The sequence below is a fragment of the Cydia amplana genome, chromosome 12, assembly GCF_948474715.1.
Source record: "Cydia amplana chromosome 12, ilCydAmpl1.1, whole genome shotgun sequence".
Lineage (NCBI taxonomy): Eukaryota > Metazoa > Arthropoda > Insecta > Lepidoptera > Tortricidae > Cydia > Cydia amplana.
Genome location: NC_086080.1, coordinates 15,647,417 through 15,671,358, shown reverse-complemented (window position 1 = coordinate 15,671,358; position 23,942 = coordinate 15,647,417). Strand labels below are relative to the sequence as shown.

The following is a 23,942-nucleotide window of genomic DNA, read 5'->3' as shown; positions in this document are numbered from 1 at the left end:
GAGCGCCTTGGCCGCTCCGATGTATATGATGGCGACTGTACAATAGATATTAAGAACAATAGGATACTATAAATAGGTAACAGATAAATCTATGCCACTTTCTTACCAGTTCTCAAAAGTAAACAAGGTGTACTTATTTATGTATGTGCTAAATAAGTCATTTGATAATAATAAACAATTAAGTACATTGCATGAAGTTTTACATAACATAAACTTATCTATGGTTTAATTTTAAGCACATTTGAATACCGCAAAGCATACGCCATCTAGCATAGAGTAGTGACATCATGTTGATTGAAAGTTATTATAGAGGGCGCAGGGTGTCTCACTTAACAAATATTACGGGAATCCCCGAATAACCCGAGTTAATGAATAGGTTAACATACATGTAGGTACAATAAAATGCAAATACTCTTTGTGCAATAAATCACTTCAATAGAAAAAAAACAATACAAAATAAAACTGCAACATAAGCAGAGGTAAACAACAGCCGGTTAACTGTTTAAAAAATATTTAATTTTATATACATAGGTATAGTGACTGCTTGAGGTATAAGACCTCGTGAATCTCTATTTCTCCGCCATTTTGAAATATTTCCACAAACTGATTCGAAAGCATTTTTCAAAGCGGAAAGTGTTGAAACGGAGACCTCCACTTCGCTCGGTCAATGAATATCAAAAGATAAAAAAATATTTATTTTATACTTGAAGTTGTCGTTAAATTAATAAGCTTTTGTTTTTCTGTAACTTTGCCTTCATTAGAAAATAATAAAATTAAAAATACTTATAGTCGATAAAAAGGCCTCCGTTTGCCAGGTTAGTTCAGACGAGCATAATTTTAACTACTATTAAGTACATAAAATATACTTACAATGTAAGGCTTTTTTTTTTCAAGCGAACTCTATATTAGTCAGACACTCAACAGACACCTGTGTCAACAGCCGACGTAAGATTAAAGCGTGGATCGACAATGTGAAACAATTACTTACTATATTTGTAATTACTCATCTCTACGTTGTAGTAAAAACAAAACAGTTGATTACGAAGCACGTACGTTGTAGTAGTTGCCCTGACAACTGTAAGTAATGTGTGTACCTTATTTACCGAAGGCATTAAACAGCAGGTTTAATCACTTTTAAATGCCTCTCTCACTCACCTGGCAACAAATTGCACGATTTTGGATACATTGCCGGCTAAGTTAGTTCAAAGAATTCAAATAATCGATCAAAAGCAGCAATGTATGTATCAAAACGTCTTGAAAGCCAAGAAAGCAAAAACCATTCTACTCGTACATAAAATAACTTAGGTGCTTTGCCGAACAGCCTTGATATCCGCTTAACTCAACAATCAGTCATCGAGAGGAATTCAAATTATTGGCGTCAATCGAGCAATTAACGATAACATATTGATAAAATAAAGGATTATTTCTCTATATCTGATAACGTCGTTCGCTCGTCCACTAGGCTTGCTGCAACTCCTTGGCACCGCCACGTCGGTAATACATTTTTTTTAAAACAAGTGTCAAACGGAATCAAGAGCTTTTAGTGCGCCTAACTTTTGAAAAAAATAAACTGCTTTTTCAAGCGGTTTATTTTTTTTAATTTCGCGTATTTGGTTTAGATACCCAGTGATTTTGGCAAAATGACGCAACAGGACTCAGTGAATGTGACGGAAAATGCTGAATCAACAGTTCAAGCAGTTGACAATGCGGGCTCTTCGCTTCTTGTTCCCGGTAAAGGGTAAGTTTAAATAAACACGATCCTTATAAAATACATACTTATCAGTATATAATATTAGTAGGTAGGTATAGATGGTCAACCAAATCTTGTCAGTAGAAAAAGGCGCGAAATTCAAATTTTCTGAGACGATATCCCTTCGCGCCTACATTTTTCAAATTTGCCGCCCTTTTCTACTAACAAGATCTGGTTGACCAAGTTTATATTAATTATATCACCGATGACATTTAAGATATCGTTCCATGCTCTACTGAACTTACAGCTCAGTCAGAATAGATTACCCAAATATTAAAACCTTAACCTATATATAATTTCGACGGGACAGCCTAAGATAGGTACTTTATCTCAAATCATCTCAAATAAAACACTTGTAAATGATACGATAAATGTTTGTAATTATTTTCCAATTGCTATAGGATACATGATATGTATTTGGTAGTGCAGTACATAAATGATTAGAGAAATAAGCGTATAAATCAACAAATAGTTTCTACCATATCTAAAGCCTTGAGCCTTTTATCCAAATCATTAATTTATCAGTATTATCTATGATGATCGCTTACCTAGCTTACCTACCATCAGGCTATTCGTCTGCTCGTTTGCCACCGCCATATATGTACATCCGTTCAAATAGATTTTATCTATATTCAGTCACTTCAAAATAATCGCGATGGCAATACCGTTACAATTGAAATTGATTTGACAAAAACTCGACATATATAATTGGACCACACATATCTGACACAACCGAATAGGTAATTCTCATAAAAAAAGTTCTTCTTTTTTTATGAGAAATTACCATTAAAAATAGAGAGTACTTTATTTTACCGTTATCCTAATTACTCAAAGTTTGTTGCCCTTTTTATTAGCACCAAACGCAAACTACGCTTTTGTTTTTGTTACAGAGATATTTATTCCTCACTCGATAACGAGCATGAAAGAAATTTCATAAATTGCTTTATTATGTAGAGTATTTTAAATGTATCGCCCTAATGAATTCAAAGTGGCTAATGTTGTTATGTTACTATTTAATTACTGTTTTTCTATCCTGATGAACTGCTACAACAATTTTTCGTCATTCAGTCATTTAATTCTCTTTCCTCAGTCATGCCCTTTTCGAAGTGGTTGTGGTTATTAAATTAAATTAAATAAATAAATTAAATAAATAAATTAAATAAATTCTTTATTTCATAATAGTATACATTTTTGTGATACAGGGGATGGAGCCGCCCGGTAAGCTTATGCTTGTGTTGGGAGGCACCGCTCTTCCCTAGGTTTATAAGTAGTACAATATTTATTTTATTTTATTAACATTAGGTAACTAAGATAACTAAGATATGTAGGTAATTATACAGAATTACTAGTTAATATGTTTTAACTTAATTCTAAAACATGCATTACAACACAGCTACAAGTACACTGTTTCTGTTAATTCTTACTCGTTTCGTTTGATTTAAGGTGTGAATATCGACTGAGACAGGTGTTTGTGAGTGTGTGCGTGTGCGTGTGCGTGTGCGTGTGCGTGCGTGTGTGTGTGTGTGTGTGTGTGTGTGTGTGTGTGTGCGCGTGTGAGTGATTGAGTGTATTCTAGTACTCTGTTCTTAGCAGCTTCTCTGTTTCGTCGAAGGTTTTAGTTTTAAGCCATTTAGTGAGATGTAATTTACATTCGTGGTATGTTTTTGAATGAATATCTAATTCTCTGTTAATTTTATTATAAAGGTAGGCCGACTTTGAATTAAACTGCGATCTTGCAAAGTAAGTTCTCGTACGTAAAAATTTAGCTACATTGACCATATTTCTTTTGTTTTTATAATTAGGGTTGTAGGGTATTAGTTTGTGTTTTTTCAATATTGATTGCAGAACATATAATTTCCTTACCGATAGAAGATCAGTAGTTTGATAAAGCATTTCAGTAGGATATCTAATTTTTTTGAAGTACATGACTTTTATGAGTGCACGTTGTGCTCTTTCAAGATAGATAAAGCGACTTTTCGCTGCACCACCCCAGACCGATATGCAGTACAATAAGACAGATTGCACCAGGGAGACATAAATTTCGTTTAAGATGTTGCGAGGCTTTGTAAGATTTGTTTTACCTGGTGTAATGTGCCTTAGCGACTTAAAGATCCAGAGCAGTTTTCTGACTCTACCGATTACTTGGTCAAGGTGGGAATACCAATTTAAATGCTCGTCCAGTTGTATACCTAAATATTTCGTTTCAGATACTTTTTCAATAGTTGGACAGTTACAAGTAGAAAAATCAGTTTGCTGACACGAATGAATTTTTAAATCTATTAGAGTAGTCGGTTGTGAGATGCTAAAACAAACATATTTTGTCTTATTGGTGTTTAATGTTAGTAGGTTCCTCCTTAACCACTTTGATATGTGTACCATTCCGAGTTCAGCTCCGACATTTACCTCTCCCCATGATTTTCCACTAAAAATGACAGCTGTATCGTCAGCATAAGAGAATATTTTTGCGCCAGGAATGGTCATATCGCAGAGATCGTTGATGTAAACTAAAAATAAAGTCGGACCCAGAACACTTCCCTGCGGTACGCCATATTGGACATCCTCATCCTCGCTGACATATTCGCCCAGTTTAACCCGTTGCTTTCGGCCATAGAGATAATCTTTAAAAAGTAAAAGTGGTATTCCTCTGATACCTTTTCTCTCCAACTTTTGCACAAGAATGGGAAGAGAGACTGTATCAAAAGCTTTCTTCAGATCTAGAAAGACAGCTAGGCACTTGTTGTTGTTATCAAGGTTTTCTACAACTGAGGAGGTAAGAGATATTACTGCGTCCTCAGTTGATCTTCCGTGTCTGAATCCGAACTGTGAATTAGATAAGAGATTAAATTTGGTTAAGTATTTTAGTAATCTGTTATTCAGAATTTTTTCTAGTATTTTCGAAATCACTGGCAGGACTGAGATAGGTCTGTAGTTGCTGATGTCGTCTCTCTTTCCACTCTTGTACACGGGAGTAATAATAGACGTTTTAAACGATTTAGGGAAAATTCCTAAATTAAAGCTAAGGTTCATTATGTGAGTTATGATAGGGACTATTTCATTGGCAACATATTTAAGAAATTTTGTCGATACATTGTCCCAGCCAGGCGCACTACTTGATTTAAGATTTATAAGTGTAGTGTACACTTCGTCTTGGTTAGTAGGTAATAATACGAAGGATCCAGACTGACATGGAAGATTGCTGAGGGAAGCGTTTAATTCTTCTTGAGAGTCAGGGCAAATTTGTTCGGCAAGCTCTTTTCCTATGTTAGCAAAATATTTGTTTATAGTGTCAGCTGATTCCATAACAGTAGGTTTGACATTTAAAAGCTCAGCATTAAGTTTATTAGGTTTATTATTGTATGTAAGTGTTTTTATATTTTTCCAAAGGAGTTTATTATTATGCATAGATTTTTCTAAGAGTTCTCTTTCGTATTTTCTTTTAAGTTTTTTTAAAAGATTGTTACAATAGTTTCTGTATCTAATGTACGTTATTTTTGTAATTGCGTTATAAGGATTATTTTGAGCCTCTTTTTGTAGCTTATTGCGATTTCGAATGCAGCGTAATAACCCTGGAGTGATCCACGGCTTTATAATGCGTTTTGAGCTAGGTATTAGGGCAGTTTTAGTATTTCTTTTTATAGCTTCACTAAGCGTACTTGTAAGCCGGTCTGTGACAATGTCAGGATCAGCACAAAACATTAGTTCAGGCAGGTTTTGTTGTTTTAAGTATTTGAGGGCATTTTCAAAGTTTATAGTGGTTTTTTTGTAATCGTTAGAAGGTATTTTTTTCGATTTGGCTACAGAAAGAAATGTCGTGTAATGGTCAGTTATGGTTGTCTTTATAATGGCTATAGTAGGGGTAGATTTGGTTTTATTAATTTTTAAGATAAAGTGATCTAAACAGTTTTTGTCACGCGTTGCTTTCGTGTGACCAGCTAAGAGTCCAAATAATGATAACGTGTTTAAATAGTTAGTCCTGTTTTTATATTCATATGACTGTTCGATTTCATTAGGTTTTTTTATTAAGTTTATATTAATATCACCAGCGATTATTACGTCGCTGCCCGGCCTTAACGATTCTAAGCTAGTTTTAAGAGTATCTATAAAAGGTTCTGCATTGCTATTAGAAGGAGATCTGTAAATACAATAAACTATATTATTTAGGATATCCACACGAAGACAGGATGCCTGGGATAATGATATTTCTTGTACATAATGTTTTATGCTATTCCTAACATATACTACCACACCGTCGTTCTGATTCAGCTGGCGTGAGGTACAATAAGCGTCATAGCTTGAAAGCTGGGGCACGGGCTTGTTAGAATTTAGCCTGCATTCCGTGAAGATAATTAAATCTGGCGTGTGTGCAAAGCTGGACAGCATGACTGAAAAGTCATCAAAGTTGCGATAGATGCTTCGTATATTTTGTGAGATTATTGTAAAATCATTTTTATTTGTGTGTAATGTTTTTGTCAGTTCCTCAATACTTTCGCATTCAATAATGTGTGCTATCTCAATATCATCTATTTCAGTTATAGCATGTAAGGTGTCACACATTTTTAGGGCTCAAGTGTAAACACGTCAGTATTAGTAAAATGTTATGTATGTAGTAGTTAAATATGGCTAATAAAAGACTGTATTGATGACTGTAGTAGTACGGCAGGAACCAGAGTAAGCGTAGTGGGCAAGTAGCAATTAATAAACTAAGAGTTTGTAGATAGGCGGGTGGTGTGTTTTTAATTCGGTAAGTGTGTGAGTGTTTGTTACGTTTGTATGTGAGTGAGAGTAAGCTAAGTGTGTACAAGTAAACAACATTAATTCTAAGTAAAAACACAAGCATTATGACTAATAATACAAGCAAAGTCCGATAGTGCACAATTAAATAACTCATGTTCAAATCCAAGCTTAGAGTATGCATGTTACCGATGCCGGCTAGTCAGTCCTGGAACAAGCGCTGAACTTGTGCTTCCGAGTTTATTTGGATTATTTGAGATTCGTCAGTCTGTCGAACGTAAACCTTGCCATAGGAAGTCCAGCAATACTTATACCCTTTCGACTTCTTGAGGTCTCGAGCGAGGAAGTGGAGCCGGGAGCCTTTGGAAGTCAGGTGCTCCGATATATACACCGGGGTGTCTTCCTTGGTTTTAAAACCTAGATGTTTAGCACAAAGCTTTGTTGACTCACTGTTGAAGGTCTTGGCTGCCTTTATAAGTTCTAATTTTAGTAAAGCGGAGTTTGTTTCTACAATAATTGGCATGTTCTGTTGATCTTGTCTCTTCCCTCGCACCCTGTAGATATCCTTTATGTCCCCCTTGTTTATATTACATTCTAGATTTCTAGATAGACAGGTTACCATATCCAGGAGGTCCTGCTTGGTTTCATTCGTTTTCCTCGGTACGTTTTTTATTTCTATATTCGTCTTGCGGGTCCCAATTTGGATTATGGTTATGGTGATAAGGATGACACCTTGTCCCTGCTATCATTAGTGTCTTCATATCCCTAGTCGCTCTTTCGAGGCTTGTGTGTCTCCAGTGCTACAGTTTGCATTACATACTCGACAACGGATTGCTAGACTAGAGTCCGTCTAAGCTTACTCTGCTCAGAGCTCAGACTTGACAAATCAAGGCAACCCACGTCAAACTCTTTTAAACTATGTTTGAAAGATTGAGCTTTTTCAACAAGCCACTGCCACATTTTGTTGGTGGAAATTACCTAGGTGCAAAGATAACTTAGACGTCATCATCATTTCTGCTTATTAAATACTAGCAAGGACCATAACCAAATATATTATATTATAATATTGGTTATGGTCCTTGATACTAGTATTCTCAAAGAACCCCCCTTGTTAGCCCCTGCAAGGCAAAAAAAACATAACTGTTTGTCCTAGTTTCAGACCTTGGGACGAGACCTACCGTGGCCAAGCGGGTTGGGACGCGGGCGGCAGGGGCTACTACTTCGCATCCGGAAGACCAGACGCCGGCGCAGCTGGTGCTTGGGGCAGACCGCAATATAGCAGGTAAGATTAAGATGTTCCACGGCAAAAGGTACCTTATGGCAGTTGGAGCTTACGTCGCATGGCGCCGCAATAATAATAGCGCGCGGCGGCGGAGCGGCGTTAATAATAGCGTAAGCGCCAACGGCCATAAGGTACCTTTACCCGTGGGACGTCACATATATACTTCTATTTAAAAAAAAACGCTTCGTAATATTACATGCCTAACATGTCTAACAGTGGCCAAAATAACATACCTAATATGTATCATGATTATCATGTCACTATATAGGTATTTTTATTTTTCATATTTTGGTACCCTTGTGGAGTTTTTTCGGACCAAGATTGGTCTCCAACATAAATATTTATATTTACTTATTGAGAAACAAACAGTCATTCATTAACATTAATCAGATGATTAAGCAGCAGTAAATAGACCTATAGTTTCCTTAATTTACGTATATATTTTTTTTGACATAGGTATATAAAGGCTTATTTGTAACTTGTAATACAAGTGGAAGTCCCTTTCTAACATAAGCTGTCAAAGAGTGACATCCGCTTGTATTACAGCTTTTGAGAAACGGGCCCCAGGACTTTGTAAACATTTAATAAACGTATAATTATCAATATTTCAGCAGACCTGAAGTAAGCAATGGATGGCAGAACGTCTACCGCGATCCTTATGCTAGCGGCGGCGGTGGCGGTGGCTACGCACCAGATACAGGCTACGGTGGCTACCGGCAGGACTCAGGAGCCAGCTACGGCCGGCCTAGTGGCTGGCACAGTGTGAGCGCACGGCCTTATAGAGACCAGAGGTGAGAATCGATCGTATCAGCCACTTTCAAACGTCTACATTTAGATACAGAAGGCCTAGAGGTTGGCGTTAGTGATCGGCCTTATAGAGACTTGCAGGCGTATTATGGATGGCTTTATCCACGTGATAAAATAACAGTCACTTTTTAACACTGCGGGATTGAAAATGACGGACCTATATTCAGACATGTCTACCGCGATCCTTATCCCATCGGCAGCTAGGTACCTATGTGACTTTAAAATAGAAACTAAAGGTATACTTGTTCTGGTATTCTCCGAGTCTTAATAATCGTAGAACGCGTATCTTGTATGTTTAAATAATTAGCCTAAAAGTGAAATGTTTCACTCCTGATTAATTAACAGAAGCTAATCAATGTATCGTGATAATATTATCACGATACATTTATTATAATCGAGTATTACTAGTGCATGCTGCTACTATAATTCATATGAATTCAAGTTTACAAATATATAGGTAGGTACCTACCAAAACTTTATACCTACTCGTATGTTACAGATAGGGTTGCCAGTGCATGTGTTCCCGATTCCCGACAAAGTGAAAATTGTCCCGAAAACCAGCATCAAGTTATAAAACAATAATTTCAAGCTCTGAACTGAGCGTCTACCGCGAACCACGTTCGACGTGTTGCCTCTCTGTCGCACTTGTAAATTCGTACGTAAGTGTGATAGGGAGGTAACACGTCGAACGTGGTTCGCGGTAGGCCCTCTGTCGTCGAGCGAACCAGCGACCCGCGTCGAGCCCGTCAGCGCGCGCGCGGGGCGCGCGTGGCGAGATTGGGCAGAGCAGCTGACGTAGTGCCAATAATGTAAAATATCGTTGTTTTTAATACAATTAATTTCATTTTAATGGTTCATTTTCCCGACTTAAGGCCCAAAATCCCGAATAATTCATATTTTTTCCCGATAATAGCGCCTTTCGATCTGGCAACCCTAGTTACAGACGTGTATTCTCTTTAAAGTAATACAAAATAAAATGATATTTTTTAAATTTCAGCGGAGTAAACTCCTTGGACACCAGACCAGCTTACAACCAGCCATCCCGCACCCAATCCAGCGCTTACGGGCAGGATAATCGTGGCCAATCCAGCGCTTACGGGCAGGATAATCGTGGCCAATCCAGCGCTTACGGGCAGGATCATCGTGGTCAATCCAGTGCTTACGGGCAGGATAATCGTGGCCAATCCAACGCTTACGGACAAGATAATCGTGGCCAATCCTACGGCCAGGCCAATTATGGCCAAGCCACTTATGGTCAGTCCACGTCTGGAAGCAGCAGCACTACCCCTGGGACCAGCTACTTGTATCAGCGGGAAGATGAACAAGTGACGACGAAAATAGTTGATGAGATCACTAAGCCGCCATCTTAAATGTTGAGCTGGAAAAAGACCCTTAACCCTTATAGAGCACATTTAGCACGCCAAAAATGACCAGCCTATAAAATCATCTTTTCGTATTTTTTCTTATGCAGAATTTTTAGGAGTTTAAAAAGGCGATGAGGCTTGAAAAGTGTTTTTTTTTTTAATTTGGACCATTAAAGGGTTAAGTTTAACTGCCTAATTTAAAAGTATGACATTTCCAAGAATTTTTAGAAGATGTGTAGGTAAATGTATTATGGCAATACGTTTTTAAGCTCAATCGTGGTGATTTTTTTGGGAAGTAGTTTTACAGATAAAAAAACGTGGGAAACATTTCATAAATTCGAAAAGTGACTTGAATTTATGAAACCGAATCCACCTTGAATTAGAGATACATGTTAAATGTTAACTTAGACATATAGACATTAAAAAAAATTGTATTAAGGATATTATTGAATAAGATTCAATTAAGGAACAAATGTATTGTGTGCTCATATCAACTGCCTCTTCTTTTATTTAATGTTTGTACAGGAGGCTGCAAAATTGCATGGACACGACACGTATGCAAAATTGCATTTAATTTCTAAATCAGTAAATTTATTCATAAACTCGTCATCCAATCTTGCGACGACTCTAACGCCTTGACATTTCGACGACGCGTGTTCAGATATTTGTGAGCGCCTTGGCCGCTCCGATGTATATGATGGCGACTGTACAATAGATATTAAGAACAATAGGATACTATAAATAGGTAACAGATAAATCTATGCCACTTTCTTACCAGTTCTCAAAAGTAAACAAGGTGTACTTATTTATGTATGTGCTAAATAAGTCATTTGATAATAATAAACAATTAAGTACATTGCATGAAGTTTTACATAACATAAACTTATCTATGGTTTAATTTTAAGCACATTTGAATACCGCAAAGCATACGCCATCTAGCATAGAGTAGTGACATCATGTTGATTGAAAGTTATTATAGAGGGCGCAGGGTGTCTCACTTAACAAATATTACGGGAATCCCCGAATAACCCGAGTTAATGAATAGGTTAACATACATGTAGGTACAATAAAATGCAAATACTCTTTGTGCAATAAATCACTTCAATAGAAAAAAAACAATACAAAATAAAACTGCAACATAAGCAGAGGTAAACAACAGCCGGTTAACTGTTTAAAAAATATTTAATTTTATATACATAGGTATAGTGACTGCTTGAGGTATAAGACCTCGTGAATCTCTATTTCTCCGCCATTTTGAAATATTTCCACAAACTGATTCGAAAGCATTTTTCAAAGCGGAAAGTGTTGAAACGGAGACCTCCACTTCGCTCGGTCAATGAATATCAAAAGATAAAAAAATATTTATTTTATACTTGAAGTTGTCGTTAAATTAATAAGCTTTTGTTTTTCTGTAACTTTGCCTTCATTAGAAAATAATAAAATTAAAAATACTTATAGTCGATAAAAAGGCCTCCGTTTGCCAGGTTAGTTCAGACGAGCATAATTTTAACTACTATTAAGTACATAAAATATACTTACAATGTAAGGCTTTTTTTTTTCAAGCGAACTCTATATTAGTCAGACACTCAACAGACACCTGTGTCAACAGCCGACGTAAGATTAAAGCGTGGATCGACAATGTGAAACAATTACTTACTATATTTGTAATTACTCATCTCTACGTTGTAGTAAAAACAAAACAGTTGATTACGAAGCACGTACGTTGTAGTAGTTGCCCTGACAACTGTAAGTAATGTGTGTACCTTATTTACCGAAGGCATTAAACAGCAGGTTTAATCACTTTTAAATGCCTCTCTCACTCACCTGGCAACAAATTGCACGATTTTGGATACATTGCCGGCTAAGTTAGTTCAAAGAATTCAAATAATCGATCAAAAGCAGCAATGTATGTATCAAAACGTCTTGAAAGCCAAGAAAGCAAAAACCATTCTACTCGTACATAAAATAACTTAGGTGCTTTGCCGAACAGCCTTGATATCCGCTTAACTCAACAATCAGTCATCGAGAGGAATTCAAATTATTGGCGTCAATCGAGCAATTAACGATAACATATTGATAAAATAAAGGATTATTTCTCTATATCTGATAACGTCGTTCGCTCGTCCACTAGGCTTGCTGCAACTCCTTGGCACCGCCACGTCGGTAATACATTTTTTTTAAAACAAGTGTCAAACGGAATCAAGAGCTTTTAGTGCGCCTAACTTTTGAAAAAAATAAACTGCTTTTTCAAGCGGTTTATTTTTTTTAATTTCGCGTATTTGGTTTAGATACCCAGTGATTTTGGCAAAATGACGCAACAGGACTCAGTGAATGTGACGGAAAATGCTGAATCAACAGTTCAAGCAGTTGACAATGCGGGCTCTTCGCTTCTTGTTCCCGGTAAAGGGTAAGTTTAAATAAACACGATCCTTATAAAATACATACTTATCAGTATATAATATTAGTAGGTAGGTATAGATGGTCAACCAAATCTTGTCAGTAGAAAAAGGCGCGAAATTCAAATTTTCTGAGACGATATCCCTTCGCGCCTACATTTTTCAAATTTGCCGCCCTTTTCTACTAACAAGATCTGGTTGACCAAGTTTATATTAATTATATCACCGATGACATTTAAGATATCGTTCCATGCTCTACTGAACTTACAGCTCAGTCAGAATAGATTACCCAAATATTAAAACCTTAACCTATATATAATTTCGACGGGACAGCCTAAGATAGGTACTTTATCTCAAATCATCTCAAATAAAACACTTGTAAATGATACGATAAATGTTTGTAATTATTTTCCAATTGCTATAGGATACATGATATGTATTTGGTAGTGCAGTACATAAATGATTAGAGAAATAAGCGTATAAATCAACAAATAGTTTCTACCATATCTAAAGCCTTGAGCCTTTTATCCAAATCATTAATTTATCAGTATTATCTATGATTGCCGACATTTCATTTATTGTAATATTACACTTGCGTGAACTGTTATCTCTTGAGTATTCTTTACCTACTTATAATGTAATTATCGATCACTATATACCAATGATATAGGTATTATATACCGTAAAATGGGGCTAATTGAGAACCACGGGCTATTTGGAAAAAAAAAAATAAGTTTTGAACCCATATATTTTCTTTCATGGCCCTGGTAGAAACGTGGATCTTCGCCTGACAATAGTCAATGTAATGTAGTGTTGGTTAATGGCCACAATGACGCCGAGGAATTCACACACGAGCTGAAAATAATTTTACAGTACATATGGGGCTACTTTTCCGCACTAGTGCGTAAAATAGCACTTTTCGTGCGAATGTCAAACTTTAAAGGGCCATATGTACTGTAAAACGTTGTTCGATACACGTGCGAATAAGTAATTCGCAACTAGTGTCGATTTAAAACACTCCCTTCGGTCGTGTTTTAATTTATCGCCACTCGTTTCGAATTTCCTCTTTTTCGCACTTGTATCGAAAATAACTATTTGTGTATATTGTTGGAAAATCAGTGCGTTATAACGTCGTCCTACTTCTATTCAGATTTTGGTTCTTGGTAGGTTAAAGCTTCTTTAAATGTACCTACCTAATAGTACACATTCTTGCGATTATTTTAAGCTATATGGCATAATTGTAGGCCTTTATTTTGCATTCAATTTTGTCGATTTTATGAAGTGGGGCTTTTTAAGACGATTTTTGGGGCTAATTAGTTTCAAGTACCAAATACCTACCTTGTAAACATTTCTATGAAGGAAGGTTGTCCATGCTTTATTTTAACGGGATAATGCTACAAAATAAAGATATACTATATCATAGATGCCCTAGGACAAAAATCTACCCTACATGTCATGTACTTAAGAGGCATTAGTTACGTTTCATATGTTTTTTGTGGACTGTAACAAAAAGTTAATTTGCGAACGATAGGACTGCTATCGATACTGCTATTCATGCCTATTATTATTTAAGAACCATGTAGATTTACCAGATACACTTTGGTAACTTTTTCATAAAGATTTAGAGTCAGGAAAAGAAAAATATTCCATCTTGATTTGACTAAAGTATATATTCAGATTATCTCCTTTTTTCTTTTGTTTTAATTTGATTTACTGCTGTCAAAAACGTCAGTTTTATGTAATTTTAAAGGCGCACATTTTGGGTACATATACATGTGAATATAGTTAAATAAAAGGTATTTTACAGCAAAAAATAGATTTTCGGAAATCTTGTTTAGTGTGCATAACTTTGTGAATTTTTTTGTCCCGAAATTTATTAGAAAATTGTAGTTACCCTGTTTTTCCTCCTTCCTGTCGATTCTAAAGCGTATCAAATAGGCACAGTGACGTTTAAAACAACACAAGCTTAATAATTCAGTAAAAACCAGTGAGAGACCCATCGATTTCCATATAGCCCCAACCAGGAAATATTTGGGAACACCTCTTTAAAAAATCATTACTCGTTCTGTGTTAACAATTCAAACATGTGTAGTACATACAATAAAGGAGAAAGATGCGTTTTATCCATTAAAAATATAAAAAAATATATTATTGAAATAAAATATGGAGTTATAGAGGTTTTACTCCAAAAATTGTACCGAATAGGCCCATTTTACGGTAATTAAATATAGGCTATACTCATACATAAGGAGCATATAAAATACTTCCATATTTATTTCTATACTTACGAAGAAATTTGTTATTTTTGATTAATTTTCGCATTCCACTCATCTTTCGGTGAGCGGAAGCTCGTTAGCACGTATTTCTCGCTTGCCCAAGTGTAAGTTATACGATACGTATACAACTATACAGCTACAAAGGTAGAAATGAAATGATATGTGTGTGTATTTTGATGATGTTATTATTGTATAACTAAACTTAGCTTCAATTTGTATATATTTAGTTTTAGTACCTAGCTAGTAAGAAAAATTTGCATGCTTCTTCAAGTGAAATGTACGCCTCCAAAATTATTGTCCACCTATGTCTATCACTACATTTTTGCAAATAAATATATCTTTATCTTTATCTTTATCTTTACAAATACGTAATTATAAAGGCAGAAATATCTGCCTAAATACTATTTGTAGAGCTACATTAAAAGTTATATCAGGCTCACTCAGCGATTTCCTCGCGTCGCTACAAGTACCTACAAGTGCATGTGGACCAATTTTGGTGTCTAGCCATTGTAGTAGTTGCCGCGTACCGCTAAAGAACGGATGACTGCTCGCGCTTGCGCCACCTAGCGGTCATATCTGTCGTAATAGACGCGTTTTGTTAGAGTGAATATTCTGTACCTAGCAAGTATTATTTATTCTGTGGTTCCATAAACCTCTAGCACAGAATAAATAATAGTACTAAGAACAGAAGACTCACTCTCTAACAAAACGCGTCTGTTACGATCAGCACAGATATGGCAGCTAGGTGGCGACAGCACCACGCGCGGCTTATGGCTTTCCCCAAAATTGGGGCCGAATGGATGTACTTTTAGCTACCTGTAGCAAAGCGACGAAATCGCAGAGTGAGACACGCCTGCCTCTAGTCGCCGCAGCTACTTTTCCCCAGCACAGCTGCTTTTCTTTACGGATCATCCTACATCCGACATCGGATCGGACAGTGTGAAAACACTTTTATGGCATAGGTACGAATAAACAATTCTGTTTTTTAAATTTTGTTTATTTACTGTATAATCGTAGGTGATGTATAATTAATAAAATATTTAGGTACACAAATAGTACTCTGCTAAAGCAAGTACTCGAAACAAGTCCAAGTCAATATATCGGAAAAGTCCTAAAGTTGCGGCCACGGATGGTTACCCATCCGGTTACGCGGTGTCGGATGACCATAAACTAGATGGACGGATGATCTTGTACGCCTCGCTGGGAACCGATGGCTGCAGTGTGCTAGGGACTAGGGATTGCTCCAACGGTGGCGGTCTGGAGAGGCCTATTTCCAGCAGTGGGCGTCCGTGACTGATAGGTAGGTAGGTAGTGTACTGAGAGTAAATAAAATTTATTTCAGCTGAACTAAGTCCAAGCGGCATTTATCACATTGAAGAGGGCGTAAGACTGGTGACATAGCTGGAAAGATATAGAACAGAACAGAAGAGATTAACGTTCTGTGGTATTGGACACATATTTATCAACCCTCTCAGGGCATTTTACGTACTACAATTTAAATATTTAATTTCTAAAAAGCTATTTTTAATCTTTCGTTAAACGTCCAATGTAAAAAGAACCAGAGGGCCTACCGCGAACCACGTTCGACGTGTTACCTCCCTGTCACACTTACGTACGAATTTACAAGTGCGACAGAGAGGCAACACGTCGAACGTGGTTCGCGGTAGGCGCTCTGATATTCTGATGGCTACATCTCTCTCCAGTCAGACCATGAAAAGTATATATACTATGATCTAATGCGGGCCAGACTCTTATAGGTAATTCTGGTATACATATATAGGTATAGGTAGGGTCGGCAAAGTAAAAATACGTGTTGACTGTTCAACGTTCTGTATTCAAGTGAAGCAAGAGTAATCATATTGAACGAATGACAGATTGAGTGAGTGAATGCATTTATACAATGAATGAATGAATGGAAGGTAGACTTGGATTTTTGTAATATACCAACAACATACATAAATTATATAACCTTGCAATCCGAACGTCACCTTTGCCAAACTCATCTTTCGGCCCGAGGCTAGAGTCTGCGCGGAAAGAGAAGAGTCGTGAAATGTATTGGGCCTATACATTCCACGACTCTTTTCTTTCCGCACAGACTCTACGAGGCAACAGCTTTAAGGCAAGCAGTCTTTGTGGCCCTTATAAAACAAGGTTATTGCCGGCTGGTCTAGGTAGTACACTAACCTCAGAAAAAGCGTCCAGGTTAACAGTTCGGAACAGCGTCCGGATGGCCACGTCTCTCTCCAATCGACACATGATGATGCACAGAGTCCGGCGCATTGCTGAGTCCGGGTACGCTTCCCATCCACTTGCGTACACGCACATTCGGAGGCTTAAACCCTATAAATCCATAGAAATAAAATAAAAAATCTACCTTTAAAAATAAATCATAGACAACATATAGCATATATGTGATGGGACAATTTCTTATTGTCTTCTCTTTTTTCTGAGATGCCTTTAGATACCGGTAGAATGAACATTTTTCCGGTCAGAAATGTCAGAATCCAGGTCCTGATATGTCCATACCTACTACTTCTACCAAGTGGCAACCGGATTGCAGATGAAGCGTAGAAACGTTAATTTTAAAATTAATAAAATGTTTATTGTTAATAATAAATGTGTGTGATATTTTCTGCACGTTTTCGGATAGGCGTCCCGTGCCCCACACAGAGCTCGACTCAGATTTAACATCTAGTTACGGTTTAGATCTTAATTTGACACGACCGATGCGCGCCAATCAGCAAGCAAGACGATTGTCAAAGTCGTATCAAAATCAGTTCAAACCCGTAACAATTCGTTAAATTAGAATCGGGCTCAAGAGTATGTCCCCCATGCATTCTGATATAGGTAGTATAAGAAAACAAATAAACTTAGTAGTAACATAATCACCCGTCTATTACCACATATCACCTACCTTTTCCATGAGTAGATCGCTATAATAGCACGGCGCAAAGCAAAGCACGACCCCAGCAACAATGAACGTCATGAACTCTATACTGAGCCGCGCTTCTTTCAATGCCTGTAACATAATATATAGGCTTCTATAAAAATGCCCAAGTGATAATAAGACAAACTATTTTTATTTAAATTTGTCTGAATTTCTCGCACTTGTATGAAATTATAGGTATAATTATCCCTATACTAATATTATAAATGCGAGAGTACTTAACGCTTAAATCGCCCCTAGTTTGAGTCCCTGGGATCCTTCCCTATATCGTCGTAGGAATAGTTTTAGTAGTAGTAGTAGTAGTAAACACTTTATTGCACAAAACAAGTACATAACACAGAGATCATCCAGTAAATGTGTACAAAGGCGAACTTATCCCGTTAAGGGATCTCTTCCAGCTAACCTTTAAGTAACTGAGAGATACATTATGAAATTCATCACGGAAATTCATTCATCACGGAATTCATTTTTCATTACGGAATTCATCATTCTATGCACCGGAACTACCTATACCTAGATTTTTTAGAAAAATAGTAAACAATCTTGACGTGTATTATTACTGAAAAACGTTTAAAAACATTAGTAACTATTACTTATGAAATCCAAAGAATGTGACTGCCACTTTGGCTACGACACCCTAAAAAATAGCATATTTTACGCACGCACGGATGTTGTATCGATCTATTTCCCGGTATTTACAAATAGAATGCTTGCTATGAAAATACTTAAATGGAATAACACAATTCAACTAGTCCATAAATGGCAGTTCCAAAGGATATACCTATTCAAGTATAAACATATTAAACGCAAGAAGTTCTCAAAAAAATCTGCTAACATTAACTTATTATAGGACAATAGATATCTTACAATTTTTTAATGAAATAGACTGTATATCGTGAAAACCTCAAAATTATTCTTACAATTTGTGTTTCTTGCCACAAATTAAGATGTTGTCTACAAGTGTAGTAACGTTTTGCTGGGACTGTATGATTTGCAAGTCTTCCTTGCAAGCAGTACGAGCAACCCTGGCGAAGAGTCAAAGTGCTCAGTTGAGAAGTCAACCAAAAAGTCAGCCTTATCGGAAAATGCAAGCAGAGAGTCAGCCAAGTCAGTCAATCGTCAAAAAAAGGTATTTAATATTTAATTCTATAACAGAATATCTGTTGGTTGATATAACAAACATATTTCTTGTTTAAAGAACAAGATTATACAGAAAAAATGGTTATTAATTTAGGATTTATAGGTACTGACAATTAATAACGAATTTGCATACTTACCTCAAGGATTTCGTATAATGCAATTGGGATGACAATAGTGGTAGCTTTCATGTATACCTCGTAAACTACTCGGAATGTCTCCTTTAAAAGATCTACAAAACTAAATAAATAAATCATTAATCACAACATTTACTTAAGGTGGATGTAATTCAAGCTTTTAGCATATCTGTGTATTAAGATGTACTAACTCCAATACATCTTGCAAAGGCATCAAAATATTCTTCAATCGCTGTTGTATCTCACGCGGATCATAATGCTCCCCTTCAAACAGTTTACTAATCCTATACTTCACAATCTCTATCCTCCCACACGCATGCAACATGAAAATCAGCCCCAAAGGCGTGAACCCCACGTACATAAGCAACACATATAGCCCATAATAAATCTGCATGAACAATAAGAACAGATACGTATACGTCTCATTCTTGTTCGTCTCTAAAGCTTCTGGATACGTCATCTGGTACATGTGGACGAATTGAAAGTCTCCAATCGCGTAGTAGTAGATGGATAGCACAAGAACTTGCGTCGGAAATACGGAGAAGACAGAGAAGGATGTGAGAAGCCATACCTTCGTTACCCAGCTAGCTCTGTTAGCGTACTCAGAAGTAATAGCTTGTTCTTCAGAACATAAACGCTTAGCGGACGCGTAGTCGCCTTTTACTTTATTTATAGCAAATGTTATATCTTCTGTTTTCGTTAACAAAACTGAGTATTTGAAGGACACGCATATGAAAAGGACTGCGAATATGCCGCTCGTGCAGGCGGCGGTGAAATTGTCGTTTTTTAAATCGTGGAATATCATACTGTTACTGATCAAACAGAAGACGAAACAAAATAAACCGTACATGGGAATCACGCTGAACAACCACAACTTGTCTTTAAGGATCGTGGGGTACGAGCGATTTATCTTCAAAGCCAGTATGGATATCTTAAACATTTCGTCGTAGTTTAAATTCAACATTTTTCCAAAGAAAACAGGATGATTTTTAAAATGATGACGTTTTGTGTTTGTGGAAATTCTTTATGCAAGCTTTTCTGTAAATGCAATGTTTTAATGGTGTTCTGCGCTTTTATATTTTTATGACAGCTACTTAATAATTTAACAGCAACCCTTTCATTTTACAATGCCGTAGAAAATTATCGAGACTCAACTTAAGAGGAAGCATTTGTAGAGGAAATATGAATGGTAGGTAAGTAGTAGAGTGAAATTTCCTCGACTGGCCGCCACCCCTTTGCCTTACGCAGCAAAAATACGCTTTTTTTATCATGCAATGAATTAGAAATTTCACTCATGTACCTATTTAAGTCAGAGGCATTTGCCCAGCAGTGGGACATTTTAGGCTCCCAATAATAATAAATAGTAAGTCATGATGGTGACATATGGTCATGATCATGTACATACACACCTATTACTAAGATATTTTTTAGAAAATACATTTCCTGATTAGTGATTACAAGTGAAAGTGCTCCTTAACTGTACAGTAAACCATAATTGCACATATTGTTTTCCTGTAATTTTGCATTTTAATGAAATGCAAAATTGCCTGGTGTTTCAGTTCGCAACTTACATGGAGGATTAAATAATACGTGATTATGCCGTTTCAAGGTTTTAAGACATCCACGTATAAAACAGTATTTTTAAGGGTTCTGAAGTCAATAAGGAACCCTTATAGCTTCGACAAGTCCGTCTGTCTGTCTGTCCGTCTGCGGCTTACGTCAGTGTGATCGTTAACTGTGTAGATATAGGTAGGTACAATATATCGGTAGACAAAACAATGTTTTGCAAACTACTTTGCTCGCTGGTAAAGTTCACGCGCCCACACCTTATATTATACCTATGCTACTTGACCCACAAGCACTCAACATTGTGCTGGCAAAAATACTGTTATGGTGTGCTTGAATTGTGATGATTTGAGGCAAAAGATAAAGTACCTGTCACTGTCTATTTGTTCTACATACTTGGACTCTTCTTTTAGTTAAGCTAACTATTACAGAATGGTAGAGATAGGTACTTTTGACACGTAGCCTGTTACGTTATTTTTAAATCTGACTGTACCTAAACACGTAGTAGTAACTTTTTTTGTTGTTAGTGAGCATTTCTCAAAAAGTTTGTCCATTTCGATGCTGGTAAAGTACATGAAGCTGAACAATTTCCACCATATTTCCCAAAATGTCCCAGAAAGTTTGTATGAAACATTCCTTTTTTGTTACCAAATGTGTAAGGAAATCTAGTAACAAAAAAGTGCAAAAAATGCTCTAGTACCTACAGTTTTTACAGTTACATTAATTAATAGCCTCCATGGATTAATTCTAAATACCCTCAGTTAAAAATTTAGATCAGGATTAAAAAGAACATATTAAAAGTAATATAATCTTTTGGCTCGTATATATTACGATAACAATAAAATACATTGATTACCTTCGCAACACAAAATTGTTTCTTCTTAATCTCTTATCAAACATTTGTTATCTTATAAAACTATGTTACAACATTTATATGATCGTTAAGATTGTGATTTGGCAGAAAGTAGGTTCAGTATACAGGATACATAAATAGATTAATAAAATGCAAAAACTATTGAGAGTATTGATGAGTAAAGAAACAAAACCCTTTTTAACTTAAACGATCTATTTTATGGCCCATAACCTAAATTTATAGAAAACATTTATATTATTGATAAATGGTAACATTGAAAACGTATAACTTAACGAATAGGAACAGATGTTAATTTGCATATAATTTTACGATCAACAAGATTTGCATGACCGAAATCGATTTATGACTAAGTATAGTTAGGTACGTCATAACGGATTATGTAGGTATATTTAAAGAAATTTATATGAGTATTATAAAGCCGATGCATAAAACAGACAAAGCCAGAATCACAAACTATTAAAAAATTGTTTTTAATAAGTACTTATTCTCAATTTGTTATTCAATTATTACATTAAGGATTACGGAGCAGCCGAGCAGACCGTACACCAGTACACCACACAGTATTTGACTGTCCTCTAACCGAATAGGTATAGGTACCATGGGCAAGTTGAAGATCTGAGGGCCTACCGCGAACCACGTTCGACGTATTGCCTCTCTGTCGCTCTTGTAAATTCGCACGTAAGTGTGACAGGGAGGCAACACGTTGAACGTGGTTCGCGGTAGGCCCTCTGACCACCTTAACCATAGAAGCGGTACAGTACCTACTAAAAAACTGTAAATCTCTGAAGTAGAGTAACACAAAAAGCCATACGAAAAAAAAATTACCTACATTAAAATTAACTATAAACCAAATTAAATTAAAACTAAATCAAACAAAGCCTTTAAATTATATTTTTAAAGCAAATCATGTTACACCATATTTATTTTGTAAAATTACTTACCTACATTTCAACATTCACAATAAAACAGTAATCAAAAGAATTAGGTACCTTCATTACGCATTCGATACAATACCCATTGTATACAATTTCCTAATAAAATACTAATTCACTTGAACGTGCACTAAACTAATGTATGTGCATGAATTAAGATATGTGTAAAGTAATCTCGGTTTCAAAACATTCTGTTTGCAGATTCTCGCAATTGTGGATTTAATGACGTTACTTCGGCCTTGGCAAAATATATAAAGATTGCATTTCAACTTTATTATTAGTTTTATTTCTTTTAATTTGCTTTAAGTGATTATTTTTTTATTCAATAAAAACATCATTAGATGAGATAATGTACAAAAATCATAGTCCGCTCCACTTTTTTTTTTTCTTTTGTATGGTCCTTCCCGTTGGTGTTAGTCAAATTTACTTACTATAAGTAGTAACTTAAAAGTAGATGTTTGATAAATAAAAAAAAGACTAACAATTTCTTTTAATATCATAATATTCACAAATCTACATTTTGCCAGATACTAGCTACGTCCTTTTCCAGGTGCCGCCGAATAAGATATAGAATGAATGTTGTAATATAAACATTAGTAATTATTAAAGGGAGTCCGGGAGACTTGCCCAGATGCGAGACTTAAAAAAAAGTACCAAATTCTAAATATACTGGGTCAACCAAATCTTGTCAGTAAATAGGAACAAAAAAAATTATACTCATCCTTTTCTTTTGGGTACTAGTACTAGTGTAAGACAAAGATAGTATGATTCTCTCTGTCTATGTTTGAAATCAAACAGACCTTTGACACACTATATGTATGTTATCAGCACTCCAATATTAGGTGGTATCTAATTCTAATCGGACGTGACGTGAAGCATGCATGCTGAATATAAACATAAAATTAAACTATTTTGTTATGGCACTTTTCTTTTAAAATGGTTCAACCCTCCGACCTGGGCCTGGGCAAGTATCCCAAACTCCCCCTACAGATAAAACAATTGCATTTATTTATTGTAAGAAGTTACCATTTTCCAAACAATTACAATACATGTACACTTTGTACGCGGCTTTCAGTAACAGTGTATCCAAGAGAAGCGTCGTTTTCCATACATGGCGCTAAGCTAACACAGTGTTTCATTTCGCGGTAGATGGAAAATGCGCAACAAAAGGATGACACAGAAAGCTCTTTGACCGACCGTCTGGTATGATGACGCCAGTCCTTTACCCACTCTCGCAACGAGACCATGTCACGCGCGCGGCATTCAAACTAACTGGCCGTTAACGAAATATATTTCGAATTTGGAATCGTTAATTATAAACTCTAGTGTGTTTTTGTTTTATTTATTTTTTTATAAAAAGGGCTGGGAAAATATTTCCAGCCAACGTCGAAAGTGATAGTGATAAGCGATCGATCTGTTTACCCACGTTTTCGGCAAATTAAAAAGTGTAGTGCAGTGATGCATTGTGTGGGAACTTGGAATCGGGTTCAGGTTTGAGCGAGGTAAGACGATTGTGTTTTTTGCGAATTTTCGAGATGCGGTCGTTGACCTAAGGGGGTAAGAATTTCCTAAAACGTTGCAATTACTTTATTTTGTAATCGGCTATTATGCCTTTCTAAGAAGTTTCAAAGCATTTGTAATGGATTCAAACTTTCAACCCCTTTTTAACCCTGTTAGGGGATGAAGTTTCAAAAACGCTGAAATTACTTTTCCTGTCTTATAATAATATACCCATATGCAAAG

At 36.2% G+C, this 23,942-nt stretch overlaps 3 protein-coding genes across 3 annotated transcripts in view; 2 read left to right on the top strand and 1 right to left on the bottom strand.

Annotated features, from left to right (window-relative positions):
- The first annotated feature begins 1,640 nt into the window (after window positions 1-1,640).
- Window positions 1,641-9,977, top strand: LOC134652759 (uncharacterized). The gene is made up of 5 exons (XM_063507920.1): window positions 1,641-1,738; window positions 7,635-7,763; window positions 8,375-8,554; window positions 9,568-9,626; window positions 9,759-9,977. Exons 1-5 carry the CDS (start codon window positions 1,641-1,643, stop codon window positions 9,938-9,940), a joined length of 648 nt encoding a protein of 215 aa, XP_063363990.1. The 3' UTR covers window positions 9,941-9,977.
- Window positions 9,978-12,107: 2,130 nt separating this feature from the next.
- Window positions 12,108-23,942, top strand: part of LOC134653166 (unconventional myosin IC) — a 54,750-nt gene continuing 42,915 nt past the window's right edge. The window contains exon 1 of the mRNA XM_063508515.1: window positions 12,108-12,341. Within this exon, the coding sequence (XP_063364585.1) occupies window positions 12,244-12,341 (98 nt within the window). The 5' untranslated portion in view covers window positions 12,108-12,243. The remainder of the gene's footprint in view (window positions 12,342-23,942) is intronic.
- On the bottom strand, window positions 15,924-20,010 carry LOC134653155 (uncharacterized). Its single transcript, XM_063508491.1, has 5 exons — window positions 19,019-20,010; window positions 18,831-18,930; window positions 17,521-17,625; window positions 16,791-16,946; window positions 15,924-16,007 (listed from the first exon to the last, which is right to left on the bottom strand). The coding sequence occupies exons 1-5, from the start codon at window positions 19,789-19,791 to the stop codon at window positions 15,954-15,956; spliced, it is 1,188 nt and encodes a 395-aa protein (XP_063364561.1). The 5' UTR covers window positions 19,792-20,010; the 3' UTR covers window positions 15,924-15,953.